This window comes from Pseudorca crassidens, chromosome 2 (assembly GCF_039906515.1).
Source record: "Pseudorca crassidens isolate mPseCra1 chromosome 2, mPseCra1.hap1, whole genome shotgun sequence".
Taxonomy (NCBI): Eukaryota; Metazoa; Chordata; class Mammalia; order Artiodactyla; family Delphinidae; genus Pseudorca; species Pseudorca crassidens.
In genome coordinates this window covers 4,260,634-4,284,200 of record NC_090297.1, presented here as the reverse complement: position 1 = coordinate 4,284,200, position 23,567 = coordinate 4,260,634, and the positions used below count along the sequence as shown (strand labels likewise).

The window sequence follows — 23,567 nt, the reverse complement described above, 5'->3', positions numbered from 1 at the left end:
AAACAGCCCCAAATCTCAGTCTCCCCGGAGCTCACATCCTACTGGGGGTAGATGGCGAACAGCATAAATTAGCAAAGTGAGGTTCAAGGAACATGATAAAGGGAGGATGGGCAAAGGGAGCTTTGTGGGTGGGGGTTGCCTGTAATGTGGGGAGGTCAGAGAAGGCGACATTGAGTACAGACCTCCCAGAGACGAGGAGAGGGCCACACAGCTACCCGGGGGGAGCCGCCCAGCAAAGCCGGCCTTCATGACGGCCTGGAGTGGGGCTGGTTATTATAACGAGAGGTGGAGAGCTGTAGATCGGGGGTCGGCAGACCTTTCCTGGGAGGGGCCAGGGAGTGGCTATTTCAGGCTTTGCAGAGGACTCCTCCAGTCTGCCACGGTAGCAGAAGTAGCCACAGCACGTTAACCAACAGGTGTGGCCGTGTTCCAATAAAACTTTATTTACAAAAACAGGCTGTGGGCCGGATCTGGCCTGTGGACCCAGTCGTGGAGGTTAAGATGCTTGCAGCCAGCCTGCCTGGGTTTGAATCCTGACTCTGCCCCTCACGGACTGTGGGACTTTGGGCAAGAAAACTGCGTTGTGTTTCTTGGTTCCCTCTGAAGGCTCTGGCGGAGGCCCCTTCCTGGTCTGTCCCCAGCTCCTGGTGGCGGCTGTCAGTCCTTGGCGTCCCTGGGCTTACAGCTCCACCATTCCAGTCTCTGCCTCTGTTGTCACTCACATGGCCTCCTTACCTGGGTGTCCTGTGGCCAAATTTCCTCCTCTTACAAGGACATCAGTCACTGGATTAGTGCCCACTCTCTCCCGGGATAACCCCTTCTTAATCTGATTACACCTGGAAATACCCTGTTTCCAAATAGGGTCACAGCCACAGGTGCTGGGGGTCAGGACTCAGATGTTTCCATCCTCTGGGTTTTGGGGATGAAGGAGTTTATCTGATGAAGCCTCGGTGCCACGATTGGCCTCCTGGGGGCCCCTGTCAGTGGCAACTGATTGTCAAGTCATCCTCGTCCACGTGCTTATCTTGCAGCCAAGGTTAATGACTCTTTGGAGAGCACAAAGCCGGGGCGCCAAACCCCAGGCTGGTCTCCCGCCCCCCACCCCATGGCCAGGTTTGCCCTTAACGGTGCCCCACCCAGGCACGGCTATGCCCGTTGGCAGGACATCCAGAACGACCCGAGATACATGATCCTCAACGAGCCCTTCAAGTCCGAGATCCACAAGGGCAACTACCTGGAGATGAAGAACAAGTTCCTGGCGCGCAGGTTCAAGGTCAGTCCTTGGCAGGGCCAGAGGCTGGGGGCGGGGTGCTGCCAGAGGGCAGGTTACAGGAAGGTCTGGGGCAAAGAAATGAGCAAGCAGCAGCCCCCCACCCTGTATATCCGGATGCTGGCCAGACTGTCCAGGAAAGGGAGTCATTTAGTCCATCAACAAACAGGTGCTGGGTCCTTGCTCTGGGCCAGGCCCCACTGGGCGAGTGTCCCTGCCCTGGGTGATGGGTGCAGAGAACTCAGCTTGGGGCAGGCTCTAAGGGGTGGCCCAGAGGGTGGACAGCCGGTGAGGGGGTGTGTCCTTCTTCCCTGCTTTCCGTCAGAGCCTTGGCATGCGGGGGTGGGTGCTGGCGGAGGGGGCCAGGCCAGGGCTCAGTCCCTCCCCCCCCCCCCTCAGCTGCTGGAGCAGGCGCTGGTCATCGAGGAGCAACTCCGGAGGGCCGCGTACCTCAACATGACCCAGGACCCCAACCACCCCGCCATGGCCCTCAATGCCCGCCTGGCCGAGGTGGAGTGCCTTGCCGAGAGCCACCAGCACCTGTCCAAGGAGTCCCTCGCCGGGAACAAGCCTGCCAATGCCGTCCTGCACAAGGGTGAGCGAGGCCGCTCCCGGGAGGGGGGCCCGCCTACCTGGCTCCTGCCCAGCGGCTCCTGCCCCCCAAGTGGGGGCGTGGGGCTGGGGACAGGACATCAGATGGGACAGGCTGTCATCCAGCCTCTGCTCTTACCTGTGGGGAAAGCGAGGCCCTTGCTCTTCTAGCCTTTTTCGGAAGGTCAGCGCCGTGCAGGCCCTGGGCGGGGGGTAGGTGACGTAGAAGACTATTAAGTTGTACAAGCTCGTTTATCGAGCCTTGACAATATGGTTTATTTATTGATTTATCTATTTATTTTAGTGGAAGAGGAGAGGACCTTTTTAAAATTAAAAAAAATTTTTTTTTATTGGAGTATAGTTGGTTTACAATGTTGTGTTAGTTTCAGGTGTACAGCAAAGTGAATCAGTTATCCATATGCACATGTCTGCTCTCTTTTAGATCCTTTTTCCATATAGGTCATTATAGAGTATAGAGTAGAGTTCCCTGTGCTGTACAGTAGGTCCTTGTTAGTTATCTGTTTTTTATGTAGTCGTGTGTATGTGTCATTCCCAGTCTCCCGACTTAGGACAACATGCTTTAAATACGTTCTTTCTTTAATTCTTGTAATATCTTTAAGTGGTGAGGTTTCTCATCCCGTTTTCATGTCGGTGCTGGGGGAGGTGAAATAGTTGCTCAGGGTCTCCCGGGATTCACATCTTTGACCCTCGTGCTCCAAATCCTGAGGAAGTTCCCAGGCTGGTTAGGGGGAGGGGGTGAGCCAAGCTCACGTGAGGGCCCCTGGACTCTGCGGCCCCGCCGCTGCCTGGGAGAAGTTTCCTGAGGCTGCTCTGTCTTGGGCGAGGATCCGGTCCCCTGCGGTGGCCAGCGCTGCAGGCCTCCCCGGGAGCCAGGAGGCTGGCTGAGGGCCCAGAGGGAAGCCCAGCGTTGCGTCGGGGTTCCTGGCTGTCATCTCTGCAGCCCTCGGGCTGGGAGAAGCTGTTGGGAAACCGGGCTCTTGTCCAGCAGCCGGCGGGGCGCCGCTTGGCTGGCTGGGAGGGCCGGGTGAAGGGCGCCCCCTGGCGTCTGCTGCGCGCGTGCAGTAACAGCGACACAGCCTGGTAGCTAAGTGCCCGCCGGGGCGCCGCGCCCCGCCCCCCCCCCCCCTCCCCAGTCCTGAACCAGCTGGAGGAGCTGCTGAGCGACATGAAGGCGGATGTGACGCGCCTGCCCTCCATGCTGTCCCGCATCCCCCCGGTGGCTGCCCGTCTCCAGATGTCAGAGCGCAGCATCCTGAGCCGCCTGACCAACCGAGCCGGGGACCCCACCATTCAGCAGGTCAGGGCCGGCCTGCGCCCCGGCCCCAGCCCCCCACGCACGTCCTGGGCGCCCTGGGTGGGGGCTCGGGCCGGCGCGGGACTTGGACCTTTAAACCTGAGTCCTTGCCTCCAGGGCGCTTTCGGCTCTTCCCAGATGTACAGCAACAACTTTGGGCCCAACTTCCGGGGCCCTGGACCGGGAGGGATTGTCAACTACAACCAGATGCCCCTGGGGCCCTATGTGACCGGTAGGTGCCCGTCTGCTTCCGGGCGGCATGGGCAGGGGCGCCCGCGGGGCCCCAGCCGGCCCCCCGCCTCCCCAGGCAAGCCGAGCTTTCCTCTCTTTGCCACAGATATCTAGCCGTCCCCGAGATTTCCCTCTGCTGCCGGGCTCGTTTCCAGTGGAGGTGAGGCCGCTCGTGGGCGCTGCGCCATCCCTTGTCCCTCCTTGGCTTGGCGAGTCAGGCCAGGCCAGTACGGGCCCTGGTCCCTGTGCTTCTTCACGGCCCTGGGGCCCGGGGGCCTCGCCCCTCCACGCTCGGGGACCGTCTTGGGGCCGGTGTGTCTTCCTAGGCTTCCAGACGCTTCCCCGGGAGCCTGGGGGGGCAGCACATGGCAGGGTGGGTGCACGTGGGCATGCTCCTCTGTGTACACGCGTGCGTCTGTGCGCCGGTGTGTTGGTGTGCGTGCGTGACCCCGGCGGTGAGTCAGGGGCCGGTGCCCCCAGCCTGGAACCCTGACTCCACTGTTCTGCCTGCGCTTTCCTGCCGGGTGGTGGACGCCTTGGGACGTCACCTCCCCCCAACCCCTGCCCAGGACCAGGAGGGTGGCTCAGCGTGGGTGCAGCTCAGTGTTACCGGCTGGGAGAGGGTTTTAGTCCTGAGAAACCACCAGTCCGCTGTGGCCTCCTCTGCCCCGCTGACAGCACCCGCTAAGCTGTGTGTCCCATCAGAACCTCTGCTTCGGTGCGGAGGCTCGGGGGTGGGGCTGTTCCGGACAGGCTGCTCCTTGGGGGCCCCGCCGCCTCCACTCCCCAGTGTGGTCGTGGCCCGAGGCTGGGAGGTCTGGGCTGGGGGACCCCCTGCTGTCAGTTGGCCATGACAGGTCGTAGTGGGTGGTCTAGGGTGTTGGGTGCCACCCCCGTGGGGACCCGAGCACCCAGCTGTGTGACCCGTGATCTGCCTCTTGCAGCCGCGCCTGCCGGGCCCCCTGCCCGACCCCCGCAGGAGAGAAAAGCTGCCACCTTTCTAGAGCCACGCCACCCGAGGACAGAAAGGGAAACGGAGAAATGCCACCTCGTGGGGACAAGGCCGCCTGAGCCCAGAAGCGCCACCCGGGACGCACCCCTCGGCCACCTCTGCCAGGATGGCTTCCTAGAGGAGATTTCATTTCTTTGTACATCTTTTGCACTTTCCTGTTGAAGACTTGAACAAGTTTGTCTTGATAAAAGTTGAGTGACGTGTGGAGGAGTCTGACTTGCAGCACATATGTCTCTCTCTGCCGACGGGTTCCAGACCTGAAGGGAAGCTCCTGGGAGCCCAGAGGCCGCCCACGGACTCGGCCCGGCTGAGGAGGGCGAGCTGCCCGCTCTGGGTGCCCTCAGTCTGCCCCCATCCCCCAATCCCGTCTGCACCATGCTCCAGCCCCTTGCCCGTGAGGCCCCCCGGTGCCAGGTGGGTCAGGACTGGGGAACTGGCCGGCCCGAGGCTAGAGACCTGGCTGACGCCCAGGTCAGGCCAGGCTGCTTCCTGCAAGGCTGGAGACCACCAAGTATGTGCTGTCTCCGTGGGACAGGTGTCTGTCCCTGGCCCAGCCTGTCTCACAGGCCCTGGACTCTGTCGTCACCAGCGGAGGGTCTGTGGCCCCTGCCCTGAGTGGCCGGTCACTTGTTCTCCGGAGGGAAGGGGAGGGCAGAGCCTGCAGGTGTTGGCCTGGGGGCTGCCGGAGCCTTTGTCTCAGGCCTCCATGGGAAGGGGCGTGCCCTCCCTCTAGCGGGGTGTGGCTAGCGTTCCAGCGGGGAGGGTCACAGCAGCGCTGAGGGGGGCCCAGGAGCCCCTGGTCCTGCCCTGTGCCCTGGGAGGCCGGTCAGCCCCACCTCCAGGTACACACACACTCCGCGTGCCATCTCCTGGCCGCAGATGTGGAGAAACCAGGCCACACGCTGGAGCCTGGACTTATCCCTCCCTCTCTCCTTGTCCCTGGAGAGGCCTTGATCTGGGCATTTGCCATCTGGGGTGGGCCACGACTGCCCTCGCTGTGTTCTCGGAAGGCTTGGGGAAAGCTTGGAGGCAGGGGACTGGCCCCAGTGGCCTCTGCAGTCTTCCCAGCTGGAGCACCCCCAGCTTCCTGCCTTGTTTCCTGCCAGTAACGCCCCACTGGAATCCTGACCCTCCTTCAGGCAGCTGGTGGTGCGCTGTGATGGCCCCAGTTTGGAGGAAGGGAGGGACGGGGCCAGGGCCTGGGCCTGTCTGTGTCTCATGTTCCCTGTGGCCCAGCCTGGAAGGGAATTCCGAGCCTTGAGCAGGGAGGGGCCTTCCTGGCGTGGAGCCCTGGGTGCAGAATCCCGTCTGAGAGAGACAAGCTGGACCTGGGCGTGGAGGCAACAGGGGGGTTCTGTTCCCTGGCCAGGACTGGGGCGAGGATTTGGGGATGTCTTGGGGACACAGGGCCATTGGCCAGCCCTCCCAGAGCCCAGATGTCCTCAACTGTAAATGGCTCTCCCTGAACCCCTAGAGGGCTGGACCCCCAAGGCCCCTGCCATCTCCAGGCTGGCCAACCCTGGCACTGCGGGTGGAGGATTGGGGGTGGGGGCACAGATGTCCAGGACACACGTGACAGCCGCTGACCCCGCCTCCCGGAAGGGTGGGGTCATTCCTGTCCCCTATGGTTTGTCCAGCGCCATGTGTACACACGTGGTCCTCTGACCCGTCCCCCCCGCAGAGGTTCCGGCTCAGGTCATGGGCAGCGTGACCGCCAGGAGCCCCCGACACGGGGCCCTGTGACTCCGCCCTCTCAAGCAGGCAGTCAGCCTGCCAGACTGGCTGGCCTGGTGGGGAACACAGTGGATGCATCCTGAATGTCAGGTCAGGGGGCACATGGTAGAGGACGGGGGTCTGTGTTGTCCCCACTGCCTCACTCCAAGGGCAGGGGGTCCTTCCCCTGCCAGCCCTTGCTCCCCAGCAAGCTTCCCTCTGCCCTTCTGTTTTTGCTCCTTCCCAGGCCTCTGCCCTTTTCCTCTACCAGCCAGAGCCAGGCGCCCACGGATGGCCTGGGCCCCGGCACTGCCTGGTCCAGGAAGGGCTCAGCTCTCCAAGACCAGCACCTGGGAGGCCTGGGAGGGGGGCTGCGGACAGCTGGGGAGTGGGTTTCTGGCTGACTGGTTTTGGAGAGGAAAAAGGATCTTAGGAATGTTTTCTTCTCGGTTTATCAAGTTATCTCCTGCCGAAAGTCGTAGTGGTGGGGAGGGGGAGTTGGCCATCACGGTCCTCGGCATCTTCAGGCTGGGTTTGGTTTTTGCCGCGGGCAGGAGAGTCATCCTGTGCAAGCGGAAGCCGAAAGTGCCCGCGCTTCCGTTTCCAGCCACCTTATCATTTAGACCAGTGCTGAGTAGGCTTTCTGTTGATCCATCTTGGGGCCACAGTCTCGGAAGGCGTAGCTGGCTGGGCTCCTGGGTGACCAGGGGAGTTTGGGCCGGACTGACTGTGTCCGGGGGTCCCCTTGCACACGCCCACCATGGAAGCACATCCTGAGACCCCCTGTGCAAGGGGGCCCTCCCTGCAAGCCGCCTTCAGAAGCTCCTTTGTTTTCTGCAAGTGATGACCATGGTCCTGTTCTGCGGGTACCACGACCCGTGCAGCCACCTGCCCTCCTGCTGGTTGGGCGTCCCTTCCCAGGGTCCTCTGGGGACTCCCTGGGCCAGGTCAGGGGCTGGCTGAGTCTTGCCCCAGGGACACCTGTAGCCCTTGCTGCCAGGTGTTGGGTCCCAGGAATGCTGAGGGCCTGAGGGGATTGTGTAGAGGGTAGGCTCGGGGACCTCCGGAGTGTGCCCAGAGTGGGGTGGCAGGAAGGAGCTTAGCTGGGAGGCGGGGGGCTGAGGTCTTGGCCCGGCCACGGTCCAGGGTGCCCCCTCCGTACCTGCAGCTGACCTGTGCCGACCACTATCTGTCGAGGACGCTGGCTCTCGCCCCATTTTATATTTCTGGAAGTTTACAGTTGTGGTGCATCAGCCCAAAGTCATTGGCTTGTGTTTTGGGATTTTTTTCTTAGTTTTCAGATTTTTTTTAAACAAAGTATTTTTTTAGGTGCGATAACCCAGAAAGGGCCCGTTGGGTGTGTGTGTGTCCTGAACCCCTGATACTGAGCTGGGAGCCTGAGCCTCCCATGGCTCCTCCGTGCCTGGGGTTGAGGGGAGGGGCCCACCCCCCTGCCTGGGCATCGGTGCGTGGGAGGTCGAGGGAGCAGACGCCTGCACCCAGGCTGGCATCTGGCCCAGCTGAGAGGGGCCGGCCCCTTGCCTGGTAGAGCCCCCAGCTGGTGAAGGGGCCGGGGCGCTGGGGCGAGTCGGGACGGTCCCAACCAGGCAGCCGGAGCTGGAGGCTGAGCCCCTGTGTGTAGTCACCTGTCCGGTCCTCGGGAGGATGTGTAGGAGGCTCGACAAAGAGTGTAACCGACCCGGTTCCCTTTACTTTGTACTCTGTGTATGTCTTGGTTTTCTGTGTTTTAATAAATCCTTTGGGAAAGGATTGGATCAAAGAGTGTGTTCCTAGCTTCTCACTGATCTAGGATGGGGGTGGCTGGGGAAGGATGTGAGGGGGATGTCATCTAAAGCCACCTCCCACCTGAGGAGACACGGCCCCGTGAGGCTGAAAGGCTGGCTGGGAAGGGGGCGCCCCAAAAAGGGGTGTCCAGGGGTGGTGCCCGCCCCTCCCACCTGCCCCCTGAAACAGCACTGCTCAGAGGAACACTGAGCCCCCGGAGACAGCCCACAGGCCTCCCTGGACCCTGACCTCTGTCCCCAGGCGGGTCCAGCAGCCTCCCACCAACTTCCACCCCTGAATCACTTGGGAGCGAAGGGGTCTCGGTGCCCAGTCTTCGCCTCCCCCCAGGGCCCCTTTCTCCCAACCTCTGCTCAGCCCCCGTCGGCTGGCCTCCGCAGGGGGCGGCCTCCTCTCCCTCCCACTGCCCTTGGCCCAGCCCTGACCCCGAGGACCCCGCAAAGGAGGGGCGCAGACCCTGACGGGCTGGGGTTTTATTCTGTCATTCCATAAATACGCGCTGCGTCTCCACTGAGCGTCACTTGGAAGTGCGAGGCATATGGCATCTCTGCCTGTGTAGGGGATGCAGTTAGCTGAGGAGCCACAGTCATTAAAGGCGGGGAGAGAAAAGGAGCACGTTATTTACATGACTGGAGAGAACAGAAGACAGAGCAAGCCCCCGTCTCGTCCTCGGGACCTCGAATTTGCCGTAGATTCAGGGTGAAAAATGCTGGGGGCTCTGTGTGTCATTGGCAAGGAAGACTGGTCCTGCCCTGACCCAGACTGGGCCTTCTTCCCGTGTGGGGCACTGCCAGGTGGACCCCTGGGGGCAAAAACTCTGCTTCAAGGGGAGGGTGAGAGGCTGGCTGGCAGCTGGGGCTCTTGGCGGGCTTCCCCTCAAGCAGGTAGGGTGCAGCTGGCTGGTCTGAAACCCGTGCCAGGCGGGGCCCAGGCTGCCCCTCCAGGGCCTGCCTCGGCCCAGCTCTTCTGTTTCCAGGCTCTGACCGCCCTTGGGCCCCACTCCAGCACCCCCGAAGTCGGGGGACCCTCCCTCAGGAAGCAGGGTGGCATCCCTCCACACCCACTTGCAGCGGGGATACAGAACCAGGCCGTGGATGGTGCCCCAGGACCGGGAAGCTGCTTGGGTCTTTGCGCTGGGCACTTAGACCTTGGTAGAGCTCAACCCTGGGGGCCCTCGTCTCCCTCCGTCTGGGAAACATGCAGCCAGCGGGCTCGGCCTTCCTAGGTGTGGCTCATGGGGTGGGGGGGTGGCAGGGCCCCGACTGCACGCCCTGGTCCCTCTTCCAGCAGTGGGTGGGCAGGGTGACAGCAGTGTGGAGAGGTCCCAGCCATCTCGCCAATGAGCGGCCGGTAACCTGGCCCCTGAGCACGGCCAGCTGCTGGGACTGCCTGGCCCAGAGCACTTGGTCCCTGCCTGGATGGGCCTGGGATGAAAGCCGCCCCACTGCAGTGTCCTGCCCTCAGAGCCACATCCCACCGTGTGGTGGTGGGCAGTGGCTGTGGATTCTGCTGGGACAGGCTTGTCCCCTCCCCACACCCACAGGCTGAAGTGTGCAGGGGACTTGGTGAAGACGACTCCCAGGGGCCTGGTCTACAAAGAGGGAGAATGTTCCAGACTCCAGGGCCAGCACAAAGGTCAGGAGTGGAAGAAGGTCCCCCCTCCCCCCACTTCTGTGGCTTTTTTAAAGCCAGTTTCCCAGGCCTTGGCTCAGCCAGGACTGGACGGCGGCCCCTCTGAGAATAATGGCAGGGAGGGGCCTCTCTGAAGGGCAAAGCAGGATGGGCTATGTCTGCCCAAGGGCACGAGGGCCCGTATTCGGTGGGCTGGGGCGTCTGCAGAGCCTGGCCCCCAACTCCCACCCACCACGGCCAGCAAAGGCTGGGTGCCGCTCAGGACTATGGGGCTGCGCCTCCTGGCGGCCGGCCCGCCTCCCCGCCTCCATCCCTGCAGCCCCAGGCCCGGCTACAAAGTGGCTGACACTTGTGAATGTCCCGCCCTCCCTCCCTGTCCCCAGTCTGTTCCAGGCTTGGGGGGAGGGGGGGCTGGTGTGGATGGGAATGACCGACCCCAGCCGTCCCTCCGTCTTCGTGGGCTGTGTGGAGGTGTCCCGGGGGCGGCTCTGCTGCCCTGGTAACGAGCTCTGAGCACCCCACCCCACCCACCTGGTCTGCGGCCTCGCAGGGGGCACCGCTCCACGGAGAGGCTCCCGGGGTCTTTTCCTAGACCGCGGGGGCTGCTGCTGGCTGGCCCCCAGGCCCCAGGCACACAGCACAGAAAACCCCAGGGACTCTCCCTCGTTGAAGGGGTCCCAGCACGTGCTCTCTGCAGACCCCAAGGCCACCACCCCCCGGCACAGCAGAGGCTGGCTACCTGGTGTGTGGTCAGCAGCCAGTCCAGCTGAGCACGTGTGACCTCGGGGCCTTCTGGGGCGAGGACAGAGGGGCGGAGGACTGGGCGCCTGGCAGGGAGGGAGGGCAGGTGGGGCCCTGGAGGGACCTGGACTGGAGCCCAGGCACTGGGGCTCATCAATTGTTTGCGGGGAGGAAGCCAGCGGGGCGAGGAGCTTGAAATCAGAGCCCCCCAACTTTTTGTGCGTCCCAAACTGCAGGGCGAATCTCCCTGGATCCCTGCCCCTGCCAGCAAGGTGGCGGGGGGTGGGGGTGGTCAAGGGGCAGCTCGGAAGGCCCCTCGGAGACACACTGGGGCGGGTGGTTGGGAGAAGGGGCTGGGGGAAGAATCCGGGGTCAGGCCCGAGGAAAGTACCCGGAGCCCTTGGCAAGAGGGGGAATGAGGGAGACCCCAGAGGGAGGCCTGCCCTGACCAGGGCCCCGCCGAGGGGCCACAGGAAGAGGCAGACCCGGCTTCCTCTTCCCTTCCCCAATGCCGGGTGGGGTTCTCGGCAGAGGAGAGGCCGGCTCTGCCCGCCCCCAGGCCCCAGCTGGTCTTGGCTTGGCCTGGACTTGAGTCTCTGAGACGGCCCGTGGCTGGGCGAAAACATGGTGGTTTCCTGGAGGAGGAGCAGAGACGGCAGGCTTGGGTGGGACCGCACGAGTGCCTTCGAATCAATGCCGACTCCCCGACACGAACCCGACAGCGGTCCTGCGAAGCAGCGGGTGGTGTGTGGCAGCGACTTCTGCGGTCTCTTCCCGGCGACATCTTGCTGCGTTGTTTTGTTTTTGAAGCAAACCACACTCTTGACTTGGCTTCAAATAGCTTAAGCGAGCTAACAGAGAGGCTAGGAGGGAAACGGAAACCGTCCAGGCAAACGGCCGGGGGCTTCTTAGGATCTGTAGTCCTTTTTGCTGTAGGGTTTATTGCCCAAAATGCTATCGATCTCGTGGATAATGGAAGACGACAGTTTTGGAAGGACCTGTGTGCAAAGATGGGAGCTATTCAGAATCTACCACCAAGACTGGCCTGGCCTGCAGGTGCGGTGGGGTGTAACGGAGCAGGGCCCTATGGGGCCTTCCTGGAGCACAGCTCCACCCCTCCACCCCACAACATCCTACGTACGCCTGCCTCTTATCTGTAGAAGAACTTTAGCCCAAGAATAAATTTAATCGGAGAAACGAGAAAATGAAAAAGCAAAGAAAAGCAGTCAAACGGGACAAAATAAGAATGGTTTAGCCATTAAACAAAGTCAAGGGCTTTTAGTCCCTGCGCAAGGGCTACAGGTCATATTCTGAGCCATGTCCTTTGAGCTGTTTTGCAGCTACTGAAACCCCACCAGGTGTAAAAAGTAACCGCATGATGACCAGACTGTAGCCATGAAACAAGCTACATCCTGCACAATTCCAAGAACTGGCCTCAGGGAAATGGGAACAAACTGACCCTGGAGTTGAAGATTAACTGTACTTAAAACAATCAGGTGGCCCTGCTCAGATGACCACATGACCAATTTCAAGATGACCGTCAGAGCTAACTGTGCTGCTCTGTACACAGCCTCCTCCCTCCGCCCATAAAGCACCCCTGAAACTCCCCTTTAAAAGCTCTTGCCCCCTGATCAACACGGAGAAATTGGATCTTTGGGACGTGAGTCCACCTTCTCCCAGGATCACCAGCTTCCTCAATAAAGCTACCTTTCCTTTTACCCAACACTTGTCTCTCAGCATTGGATTTTTCTTTTTTTTGGCCGTGCCGTGCAGCTTGTGGGATCTTAGTTCCCCAACCAGGGATAGAGCCCGTGCCCCCTGCAGTGGAAGGGCAGAGTCCTAACCGCTGGACCTCCAGGGAAGTCTCAGTATTCGGATTCTTGAGCGACGAGCAGCTGAACCTGAGTTCTGTAACAGGGGGACATTCTTCCAGCCGCCCGCTGGCCCCAGACTGTCCTGCTCTCATTGCATGCAGCTCCTGAAGCAGATGGGGGCCATGCTGCTTCTGTATTCCAGAAGGTTTGGGGCAGAGGGAACCTGCCCTGGTCTAAGCTCTGCCCCTCAAATGGAAGGACAGCGACGGCATAAAATGCAGGTTCCAGGACCAGAACACCTGATAATCCACACCCCCAAACTGCTTTTTCCAGCCGTCTTGACCTCAGCCAACAGCAACATCCCCCTTCCAGGTGACAAACCCCAGGGGCTGTCTGACCTGCTATCCCGCACCCTCACATCCAGTCTGTCAGCCAGTCCTGTTGGTCCATCTTCCAGAACATCCAGATGATCCAACCAGCTGTCCGTCTGCACCACGGCCATCCCTTGCCCCAACACGGTCATCACTTCCCAGCAATCTCCGTGCTTCCCTTCTGCTCCCCAAACTTTTTCCTCCACTCAGCAGCCAAAGAGCGAGAGGGAGCCTTTTAAAATCTAAGTTGGACCCTGCCCCTCCTCTGCTCCCATCTCACTGGACCATTGCGGAAGTCCTCAGAGGGCATGCGGTGGCCCATGGGTCTGCCCCCACGCCGAGCTCATCTCCTGCCCCTGCCCCTCTGCTCCCGGCCTTCTGGCCTCACTGCTGTCCTGGGCTCGTGCCCACCCTGCGCCTTCACATCAGCCTGGAGCGTTCTTCCCCCGAGTATCTGCACTGCCCACTCCTCATCCTTCAAGCCTTTGCTCACAAGTCACTTTGTCAACAAGGCTACCCTACGGCCCCCTTCAACCTGGGTCCACGGCTCCCCCCCGCCCCGCCCCTGCTGGACACCCCCGACCTTGCTCCAGGTTTCTTTTTCCAGAGTCCTTATCACCCTCCGACACATATTCTATCTTATTTCTCGCATTTAGTGTTTTCCGTCTGTTCCAGCTAGAAACCCAACTCTTCGAGAGCAAGGCTTTTTGGTGGTTCACTGCTGTAGCCCAGGTGCCTTGAACAGTGTCCGGTATGTAGTAGGTGCTCAATAAGTACGTGCTGGACAAGTGACTGGCTGAGACCCTGAGCTCTGCCCAGGGCCTGCAAGGCTGGCGGCCCCCACTCACCTGTATTGCTCCAATATTCTCCATCAGCTGGTCTGCGCTGGAAGCACCCAGGAGCACGGAGCTGACCCCCTCGTTCCTCAGGCACCAGGCTGGGGGGCAGCAAGACCAGAGGTGAGGGAGGCCCACCCACGGCAGGGCCCTCTCTGGCTCTGCCCCGACCCTGCCTAGGCCAGCCTCCTGGGCATGGGGCTGAGGGTGCCCAGGAGCGGCATGGCAAACCAGGGGCTCAGCAGTGCTGGGGGGACCCTGGCACCAACTGCCGCCAGTGGAGAGATGGCCCAAGTGCTCAGGGACCCACCCCCATCCTCTCCCCATGAATGTGGGAGCCCGTTACCCACAGCTGGCTGGTGGAGGGGGTGTGGCCCGAGCACTCAGGGACTCCCGACATCTCCCTGGGACACCGGTCTCCACCCTGCTCCCCAGCCTCTTACCTATGGCCAGCTGGGGGAGGGTGCAGCCCAGGCGCTCGGCGATGGCCTGCAGCTCCTTCAGCTTGGCCTGCTGGCGCCGGCCCTCCTCACTCAGGATCTTGTCCTTCAGCCACTGGTAGCCCTGGTTGTGGGGTGGAGGCACAGCACAGCCCACAGGTGAGGGCGGGTCACCTGGACCTCTGTGTGCATGGCACAAAATGATGATTGGGGGCACGGCGGCACCCCCCGGCCCCGGCCTAACCACGTCCCGCTGTGGTCCAGACCTGGGCAGTTGGAAGGATGGGAACCGTTGCATCTGAAGCCTGTGGGCTGTCGGGGAGCTGAGGCCAGGCCCCTGAGCCTGGACAAGGAGGTGGACAAGCCGACCTTCCCTTCTCCTGGGAGGCTGGGCGGCCCAGGAGGTGTGCCCACAGCAAGGTCAGGGAGCCCCCAGGGAGGCTTGCTGGGGGCTGGGCAGGAGTGGGGGGGCAGGCCATCCTGCTCTTGAATCTGGGGCTCTGGTCTCCAGTACTGGCTCTGCCCCGGCCTGGGCAGGCCTTTCTCTCCCTGCTCCTTGACCCCCAACCCCTGCAGACTGTAGACCCTCCTGAGTCCTCACTCCGAGGTGTGTGTGTGTGTGCGCGTGTGTGCGTGTGTGCGCGCGCCTGTATGTGGGCCGGGGGGGACTTGTCCCGGGGGGGCATCTCTGAGTGACACTGAAGAAACTCCGCAGCTCTCAGCCCAGAGGTCTCAGGGATGGGCCAGAGACAGTGTGCGGGGTGTCTACAGGGGGAGGAGGCATCCCAGGGAGCACATGCGGATCCAGAGCAGGTTGCTGAACCTGGGGGGAGGGCAGGAGGGCGGGGGAGCGAGGGGCTTCTTCACCTGGGGGATGTCCCACAGGTGGGCAGCCTTTCTAGACATGGGGTCAGGCCAGCTGTGGCTCCAAGTTCCCATGCTCCGAACCTTCCCGCAGACAGTGGCCCAGGGAAGCCCCGCCCAGCACCAACGTGTCTGCCCAAAGGCCCCACCCCTCCAAAATGCCCGTCCTGCCTGTCCCCTTCCCCAGCCCGGCCGCTTCTTCACCTTCAAGGAGGCTCTCGAGTAGGGCGGGATGCCACTGTCGTACTTTCCGGACACGATACCACAGGCCAGAGGGGACCAGGTCATGGCGCCCACTCCTGGGAGAGGAAAGCCGGACGAGGTCAAACCCAGGGTCCCGAGGAGGGGAGGGGAGGGGCGAGGGGAAAGGGGCGGGGCAGGGCAGGGTCGAGGGGCAGGGCAGGGTCGAGGGGCGGGGCAGGGCAGGGTCGAGGGGCGGGGCGAGGGGATCTGGGATGGGGTTGGGGCAGGGTTGGGGAGGAGGCGGAGCGAGGGAGAGGGTGGGGCGGGGCGGGGCGGGGGCGGGGCCTGGAGGGCAGGCGCGAGGGCGGGGCCGGGCAGGGGAGCCCACCTATCTTGTGGAAGAGCTCGGGAAGCTGCACTTCCACCTTTTCGCGTTGGAACATGTGGTACTCGGCCTGCTCGCAGATGGGCGGGATCAAGTTGAACTGCCGGGCAACGGAGTAGGCCTCCTGGGAAAAGCAAAGAGGGGCATGGAGGGTCCCTGCCGGTCAGCGGTTCTGAGGGGCCTCCGGGGCAGCAGGGAGAAGACACAAAGCCATCATCAGGAACGGCTGGCCCTCCTTCCCCTCCCCTCTCCTCTCAGCTTTCCTGGGAGCCTGTTAGGCCCCCCTCCACGAGTGGAGAAAAGTGAGTGGGTTGTGGGATCCCAAGGCTGAAGGGATTTGGGGGGCAAGCACAACTCAGTGGTGAGGCTTGGGTCCTGGCACTTACTGGCCGGGTGTCCTTGGGTAAGGGGCTCACCCCCCTGTGCCTCAGTTTCCCCATTTGTCATGAGGGTCAAATGAGCCAACAGGGTTGGCAGCCCTCAGGACAGTGCCTGCCTGTTACTGGTTTTATCATGATTGTCACTCTAGGGCCTGGACCCAGGATCATGGCAGGGGCAGAAAACACTAGGTCAGGAGGGGAAAGTGGCTGGCATCAGCCCATTTCTGGGACTTGGAGGTCAAGGCCTCCACTCTGCAGACCGGATGGGTGTGAGCTCCTGGGGACGCCCGTCTGCCAGCCCTAGAAGCCCTTTCCCCTTTAGCTTGAGACTCAGCTTTCACATCTGTAAAGTGGGGATGAGATCCTGACACCTCAGTGAGCTCTGTGCTGGGTCCAGGCAGCTTCAGAAAAATGCCGTATGATCATTAATGCCGCAAACTCCGAAGGCCAATTGATACCATGGGCTTCTAAAGTTGTCTGTAACTTGAAATGAAAATCCTGCTTAATTTTTTTTTTTTTTTTGGATGAACCAGAAATCTGGGGCTCACTAGAGGAGAAACCCGCTAGCAGGGATGCCAGGACGTGGGAAATTCTGGTGGGTGGGGCATGGGAAAGGCTGAGGTTGGGAGGAGGCCTGGAGGCAGGGGTGAGGGTGCCAGCCTGAGAGCTAGTCCTGCGAAGACGCAGTCCCCAGGCCTCTGCCCTCCCCCCACCAACCAGCTGCCTGCCTCTGAGAAGCCACCCTGCCGACCCTTCTGGGATACCCCAGAAATATTATGAAACATCTGTCACCCTCAGCTACTGATGGCTCCCGTGGAGGGAAATGACAAGGAAGGGGATGCCTTCCTGAAAATGCAGGTGAGGGGGAAACATCATGGATTATGAGATGGAAGCCCAGGCTCTGAACTGCACGGCCTGAGCATCCATCTTGGCATGGGCTGTGTGACCTTGGGTGTGTTACTTAACCTCTCTGTGCCTCAATGTCCACATCTGAAAAACAGGATAACAGTAGCACTTACCTCATAGGGCATTGTGAGGATTAAATGGGAGTCAGTCCACATGAAACCCTCAAATCTAACGGCACCTGGAACAACACAAGAGCTCAGCACGGTGGCTGGCACTGTCACCGCTGCTGAGCACTGGCTGAGCTCCAGGACCCCCACTAAGAGCTTCACACCTGTTCTCTCAGATAATCCTCACAACAGCCTCATGACGGGGTAGGTTGTCCTTGCAGTCTTGTTCTACAGGTGGGGAAACTGAGGCTCAGAGAGGTGAAGCCATCTGTCTGGGGCCACGCAGTGCTGGGATTCAAGCCCAGACCCCTGTCTGCAAGGCCTGCGGACATCACTGCCACATGTCACCATACTGTCCCTCCCCATAGTACCCAGTTATCTGTGCATTAGGGACCAACGGCACTGAACCTGCTAGAGCCCCGGAGTCAGCATCCACGGAGCTGGGGCCGGGAGCCCAGCTGGGGGACACGCACACACCGAGAGGTCACCGTACCATGATCTCCATGGAGCTCCAGCGCGATGTGCCCCAGTACATGGCCATCCCCTGGTTAATGACGTGGGTCATGGCACGCACCGTCTCTGTCACAAGAGAAGGGGAAACCACAGGTGGGGGGGGGGCGGCCGGGGGCACGGGGCCTGGCCTGGGGACATTCTGCAAATACAGGCGGGCGCCAGGAGGAGGGGGAGGGTGCTGTCGGGACGGCTTGCAAGCAGTGTATTTCCCGGCTCCGGAGTTGGGGGCGGCCTGGGTTTTCTGGGACCACAGAAAAAAGTGAGCCTCTGTCCAAGAAGCTGGTCTTGAAAACAATGTTCCCAAATAGTTAGAGGTCTTATGGAATCTTTGAAAAATGGGTTATGGATGGATTGAGACGTTTCTATGGCAGATTAGAGGGATGCAGGAAAGGTGAGGTCAAAGAATGTGACTCTAGAACGGGGGGTGTTCTCTAGTCTGGGGAAGAATGGGGGACCCTGATCGCTCAGGAAGAACCAGATAAATGGATTAAGGTTACGATCAGATTGACGGATGGCAAGAGGAAGTAACATAATTTCTGCCCATTTCTAGTCTCCCACTTGGGGCTACTCCGGACTCTCACTGGGATCTGGAGAATTGAATGGAGAGGTAATAATAACATCTGTCAGGAGAAAGGGCAGGGTGTGGGGCCCTGGGTGGTCCCAGGGATTGGGGGCTGCAGAGCGGAGCTCCCCTCGAGTCCAGAAGAGCCAGCAGTAGACATGGAAAGCCCCCTGTGGACCACGCCCCGACTTTCACACCAGCCCAGTATCCAGGAGCAAGGGACCCTCTCCCCATCTACACTGTGATAGATTCTTCCTTGGACTCAAAAACGTTTTTTGAGAAATAAAAATCTGCCAGTTAGTGTCGCCCCCGAGGCTGTTTTGGCCCCAGGGGGATATCGTGGTTTTTAAAATTGAGCTCGACCTCAAATTTTAAAATTTTAAATGGCTCTTAGCTTTGTGGGATGATGGGCTAAGAGCCCATGTGGGATGATTTCTCTCAAGTCCCATACAATGCTTGCAAGTTCGACTGCCCAAGGCAGCCTCAGAAGTTCAGTTAAAGTACAAGTGTTTCTAAAAACAAATACCGCTTGCAAGTCCCCATCTCTCCCAAAGTGGCCACTGACATGGGACAGCTGAGGTCCCTGAAGATGGTGGGGGTGGAAGGAAGGATGGAAGGAAGGAGAATGCGGGCTGGTTCCGAGAGCTCCACCTTGGAATGGCCCAGGACCACTGGAACCTTCTCTGGCAGAGAGCGGCACCTCTGTTTCGGGGTGTCCCCTCCCACCCATCCTGGGTCCCTGAGTGTCCCTTTGGCTGAGGTCCCCTCTTTCAGCAGAAAGCCAAGGTAGCTGGGGCTTCTGGGGTGGTGGTCTCTGTGGGCCTGCCGAGGACCTCTGGAAAAATCACACCTTGGTTTCCACGCCTGTAGGCCAAGCCCTGTCCTCTCCTTCCTTCCAGGCTCAGGGACTGGGCTCTTCCCCGCGCATCCCAGGGAGGGGGTCTGGCAGGGAAGCAGCCCCCTCGGGCTGTCAGTGGGCCACCACTTTAACGGCCAACACTATTCGATGTGAAGAGCAGCGCTTGGTTGGAAGGTTGAGGGTCCCAGGAAGGAACCTGCCCACATCCGAACCCTGCATCTGGGCTCCCAGCCCGGCCGCCCTTCTTGGGTTCTTTAGAAACACTCTTGGGGGGACCTGTGACCATGCGGTGTGACTGCCCAATTCTTTTCAGCCAAGGCTCAGGCCCACATGCCAGAGAGAGGGAAGCAGAGGACACCCCCGTTCGCTAGCCTGGCTTCTTGGAGCACAGCTCTCTCCTAACGCCCCTTCCATGCAGAGAGGGGAGTCCAGCGGGAGCCTGGGGGCCAGGGAGCCTGTGCGAGCCTGTCGCTGGCCTGAGAGGGAAGGGGTCCTGGGCAGTGGCAGGCTGGCCGTGGAGCCCATGCACAGGAGCGTGGCCCTTGGTCTTCTGCCCAAGCTTGGTGTCAGTGACACCAGAAACAGGGACAATTAGGGACAGCTGTCCACCTCAATATTTAATGCTGTTTTACAGAAGCAGGAGGACCAAATCCTTCCAGCTGCTGCCAAAACCCATGGCATCTCCTGCTGCGTCTCAAATAATACATGGGAGGGGTCAGGTGGCAGTGCCAGTTGGCAGGCGGGAGCCCTTTCATTGTGGACCACAGCCCAGTTCCCAGGGATACCAAGGCCTGCCCTTCGTGGGTGGGGTGGGGTCCCAGGGTCCTTTGGCTTAGGGGTGGGCAGAGACCGCTGCATGGCCAGAGGCTGCCCCGGGGCTCAGAGTTTCCCCAGCTCATGTAGGTATTTTTCAAGGAGGAAAACAACTGCATTTCAATGGTGAGCTCTGGCTGCATGGCATGGGGTGAGAGTGACAGGTGGCCCAGCCCACCCAGGGGACTGGAGCACTGCACGCCACTGGGGGCAGGGCAGCTGGTTGCTGGTGCCCTCACTTTTGGTTGAGGTGGGAGCTTAGCAAACGTGGAGAAGATAAAACCTGCCGGGGGCCAAAGTTCTGGGGTCCCCGATGCGTTTACTCCTGTGGGAACCTGGTCTCCCCAGCCCTCTCCCAGACCATCTGGGGTCAAGGTTTCTGGTGCGGATCGCAGCAACCCCCAAGTCAAGAGGAGGCCCCGCGGGTCACGGGTCATGGCAATGCAAGGCAGTGCGAGGAGGGGCATGCACGCACAGGGGCAGGGGAGGAATGAGGTGACAGCGTGGGCCAGGGGGACGGCGCGGCTCTGCGCCTCTTTGCTTTTCTTCACTTGCAAGGTGTTCCCATAAGGCACTTATTTCTCCTTTGTGCATTTTATGGAGAAGTTTAGTCATGGGGGCGGGGGAAGAGAGTCGTGTAAATAAAAGCACTGTCTCATAAAATGCAGCTCAGACACAGAGGTCAGTTGTCGGGCCGAGGGTACTGTGTACCTTCTATGATGAATGTCCTTGACTTGGAGGAACTAAATGGATCCCCTGGTGATAAAAGAAAGATGGAAAGAGACCAGAGTTCACAGCTGTGGGAACGCTGAGGGGCACAGTCTGACAAAGGGCACGGGGACGGAGGCTCAAATCACTTTTCGCAGAATACTCGTTTGGATAAAAAACCAACCACACACACACGTGCACACACACACACACGTATATATACACACACACAGGTGCATGGTATATACACAAACAAATGAAGAAAAAGTAACTCGAACATAACTGAATTTTCCAAGTCCCTGAAGCAGCAAAGCACAAATGAGAAGATGCCCGAAGCAGAAAGTTGGAGGAGATAGTGGGGGCTGAGATGGCAGGAGTCAAAGAATAAACAAGCGCCTGAGAAACCAAAACCGCTTTTCAAAGCACTGCACGTCTTTTTTTTCTCCTCTGAGTAACAGTTCATTCCCCAGAGCAGAAGTCCCCTAAACCCTCCCAGTAGAACGTGGGCCATGATTGAAAGGACGGAAAAGAAGGCGGCCCTTGCAGAGTCATCGTACTGTGACTTTAGCTACCGCTGCACACAGCTCAAAGCCAGGATGGGCGCGGACCCAGAGCAAGGAGGGGACTCAGCCTGGAGGCGCTGGGGTGCGCGTGAGGGGTCGAGCAGGGGCTGAGCTCAGGCCCGCCCCCCCGCCCCTCCCCACACGGGGAAGGCCCCACCCTCCAGACCCCCAGGCCTGGGTGCCCCGCGCGCCCTGCGGTGGTACCATCAGAGCCTCAGGCCTGGGTGCCCCGCGGGCCCTGCGGTGGTAGCATCAGAGCCTAAGGCCTGGGTGCCCCAAGGGCCCTGCGGTGGTAGCATCAGAGCCCCAGGCCTGGGTGCCCAGTGGGCCCTGCGGTGGTACCATCAGACCCCCAGGCCTGGGTGCCCCGCGGGCCCTGCGGTGGTAGCATCAGAGCCTCAGGCCTGGGTGCCCCGCGGGCCCTGCGGTGGTACAATCAGAGCCTCAGGTGCAGAGCTTTCTGCTCTTTTTGGAACCGTGACACCCGGGCAGTCAGTGCTTCCGGGGAGAACGTACCTTCCATGGGCGTGTTGGGGTCCGGGCGGTTGGCAAACACCACGTCCACATACTCCAACTGCAGCCGCTCCAGGGAGGCTTTCAGACCTGGGGGAAGGAGTGGGGAAGGACTGTTACCATCTTCACAGACATTCCTGGGCCCTCGTGCGTGCATGCGTCTCAGGGAGCAATAGATGAAAGGGACGAGGCCCCGGCACCAGGAGCTGTGGACGGCAGGGTGCATCTGTGGGCACGGGCCACCTAGGTGGAGAACAGCCATGAGAGAAGAGGGGGCACACCCCAAAGGGGGTGGGGTGGAGTCCACAGGCCCAATGTCCTGTGACTGCATGGAGGGGGCCCTTCAGAGTGGCCCGGGGGGAACTGGGAGAGCCAGGCCACCTGACACGGAGGACAGCTGCGTCGCTCATCTATGGCACCGAAGGCCCGTGGGGCCCGAAACGCATGAGTCCTTCGCAGCGGCTCAGAACAGAGCTGCAGAGTGGAAGTGCTGGGCTGCGGGACGGGGAGGGGCGGGCAGCAAGGCCTCCTAATCATTTGATTGTCAATGGATTGACTGTATTACCTTGACGACAGTGAACGTGGGGAGATAATACAAATCAGGATGAGTGAGACATCCTGGCACCTCCACCCCAGTGCTCCGTGTGCTGAGGCCCAGGCTGTGTCTGACACACACCCTCACCTGGGTCCTTCCCAATTCCACTAACCCCAGATGTGGGCATTCTTACCAGGCCCATTTTGCAGATGCTGCCACAGAGGCCTGGGGAAGTGATGTCCCTTGCTCAGGGTCACCCGGTGGGCACAGGGTCTAGCCTAGATTGAAACCCAGGCCTGTCTGTGTCTTCTCAGGGACAACACTGCCCACCCCAGGGCAGCACGGGCCCCGCCCACCCATACCCCTGTCCCCTCCCACACGACACGGAGGGTCCACCCCATGTGAGCCTGGGTGAACCAGAGCACGGGCTGTCCCCAGGCTCCAGGCCTGTAGCATTGGTGGGGGAGGGGCACTGTGCTTTCTTCACTTTCGCATCCACGGGAAGATGCCGTGGGTTTAGGGGGCTGTGTGGAGCCAGGGCCCCCCTCACCTTCTATTATGTGCTTCCTGGAAAGGCCCCTCTCCGTCTCGGCTCTGAAAAGCAGGCGACAGCACGTGTGATATTGCGGGCGGTTTGGGGGAAAATGCTCATGACGCAGAAGTAGGTCAGCTCGTGCCACTTGTGGTCTGATTCCACTTCGGGGATAAAACCACGAGGCTATGCGGATTTGCTTGTGGAGATGACCTGGCAGAGCTGGGCCGCCTGCCCGCCACCCTGGGGAGGTGGGGCTCAGCGGGGAATGCAGGCCTCTGTTTTCAATTTGCCCTTCTGTCTAGCTTGGAGTTTTTTCTTTTTCGGCTTGGAGTTTTTAAAAATTGAAAGCGAATCCCATTTCTAATTCCTATGAAGCCCATTTTGTCCAGCCCCAGAGAGAATATGGGGCCAGATTCCTGGAGGACGGCAGGAGTGGTCTGTGGCCCAGGAAAGGTGGAGTGATTGGGACAGTTCATGAATTTTCTGTGTTTTCCAGAAATTTTTAGGATGTTACCTTTGTAATCAGAAACAAACCAACCCACAAAAGTAAAAATAAAAATGAAACAAGGTTCGAGTACAAGGCAACTCAGACAAAGCTGCTTTTCTGGAACGTGACGTCCCTCAATAGGGATGGCACAAGCCAGGGCAGATGGCTGCACAAACGCCAGCCCACCCCCTGCTTCCGGCACCGGGAGACAGGAAACTGTGCTGCCCACGTGCTGTCCTCCAGGAGGTTCCTGAGGTCCAGGACAGACCCCGTGCAGCCTCCGTTTCCCCAGGATAACTACCCCCTCCCCACCCCCAGGGGCCTCCTAAATCAGGGGTCTCTGCAGACCTGGCCCCCGGCCAGGGGCAAGGTCTGCCCGTTGCACCTACTTTCCTCCCCAGAAGATCTTGGTGGTGATGACGAGGCTGGATCGTCTGCGGAATGAGAGAAGGAGGGGTGTTACTGGGCATGATCTCTTGGGGTCCTCCCTCCCCCCACCTTCCCCACTGTCTTCAGCTCTTACACAGGGGTCCTAAACCCTTCTCATCCTGGAGCATAGGGCGTGAAATGGGGCGCCTCTCTGCCATTCGATGTTTGGGGTGTGCCGAGCCCAGGGACCTGAGGCTCCCCATTGAGCCAGGAGACAACCCACAGATGAAACTAACCTGTGGATGCCACTAACCATGGAACTAGGGTTGGGCAGTGGGGGCTGGAGGGAGACGGAGTCTAGTGTGATGGAGTCTGGAGCCCAGAGGAGGGGGGACACTCAGGAGAGGGGAGGACACGGCTCAGGGAATAGAAGGCAGCTGCGGCTCCCTGGGGACTCCAAGGAGGTCAAGTGTAGGGGCTGGCGGCTGGATGGAGGGCTCTGGAGAGGATGGAGCG

The 23,567-nt window shown here is 60.5% G+C and overlaps 2 protein-coding genes across 11 annotated transcripts in view; one reads left to right on the top strand and one right to left on the bottom strand.

The window, feature by feature from the left end:
• Positions 1-7,912, top strand: part of CHD5 (chromodomain helicase DNA binding protein 5) — a 65,871-nt gene extending 57,959 nt beyond the window's left edge. For 2 of the 4 annotated variants that reach the window (XM_067718106.1, XM_067718129.1), the window contains 6 exons: positions 1,141-1,273; positions 1,670-1,865; positions 3,016-3,179; positions 3,294-3,408; positions 3,514-3,567; positions 4,352-7,912. In XM_067718106.1, the coding sequence (XP_067574207.1) occupies positions 1,141-1,273; positions 1,670-1,865; positions 3,016-3,179; positions 3,294-3,408; positions 3,514-3,521 (616 nt within the window). In that variant the 3' untranslated portion in view covers positions 3,522-3,567; positions 4,352-7,912. The remainder of the gene's footprint in view (positions 1-1,140; positions 1,274-1,669; positions 1,866-3,015; positions 3,180-3,293; positions 3,409-3,513; positions 3,568-4,351) is intronic. The other 2 variants (XR_010938890.1, XM_067718119.1) reach the window with 2 other exon arrangements.
• A 481-nt stretch (positions 7,913-8,393) lies between these two features.
• KCNAB2 (potassium voltage-gated channel subfamily A regulatory beta subunit 2) overlaps positions 8,394-23,567 on the bottom strand; it is a 97,136-nt gene continuing 81,962 nt past the window's right edge. For 4 of the 7 annotated variants that reach the window (XM_067718279.1, XM_067718294.1, XM_067718287.1 and 1 more), the window contains 10 exons: positions 23,072-23,116; positions 22,211-22,254; positions 21,129-21,215; positions 20,053-20,097; positions 17,088-17,173; positions 15,205-15,325; positions 14,838-14,932; positions 13,773-13,893; positions 13,342-13,430; positions 8,394-11,306 (listed from right to left, as the gene is read on the bottom strand). In XM_067718279.1, coding sequence (XP_067574380.1) covers positions 11,217-11,306; positions 13,342-13,430; positions 13,773-13,893; positions 14,838-14,932; positions 15,205-15,325; positions 17,088-17,173; positions 20,053-20,097; positions 21,129-21,215; positions 22,211-22,254; positions 23,072-23,116 — 823 coding nt within the window. In that variant the 3' untranslated portion in view covers positions 8,394-11,216. The remainder of the gene's footprint in view (positions 11,307-13,341; positions 13,431-13,772; positions 13,894-14,837; positions 14,933-15,204; positions 15,326-17,087; positions 17,174-20,052; positions 20,098-21,128; positions 21,216-22,210; positions 22,255-23,071; positions 23,117-23,567) is intronic. The other 3 variants (XM_067718301.1, XM_067718310.1, XM_067718271.1) reach the window with 1 other exon arrangement.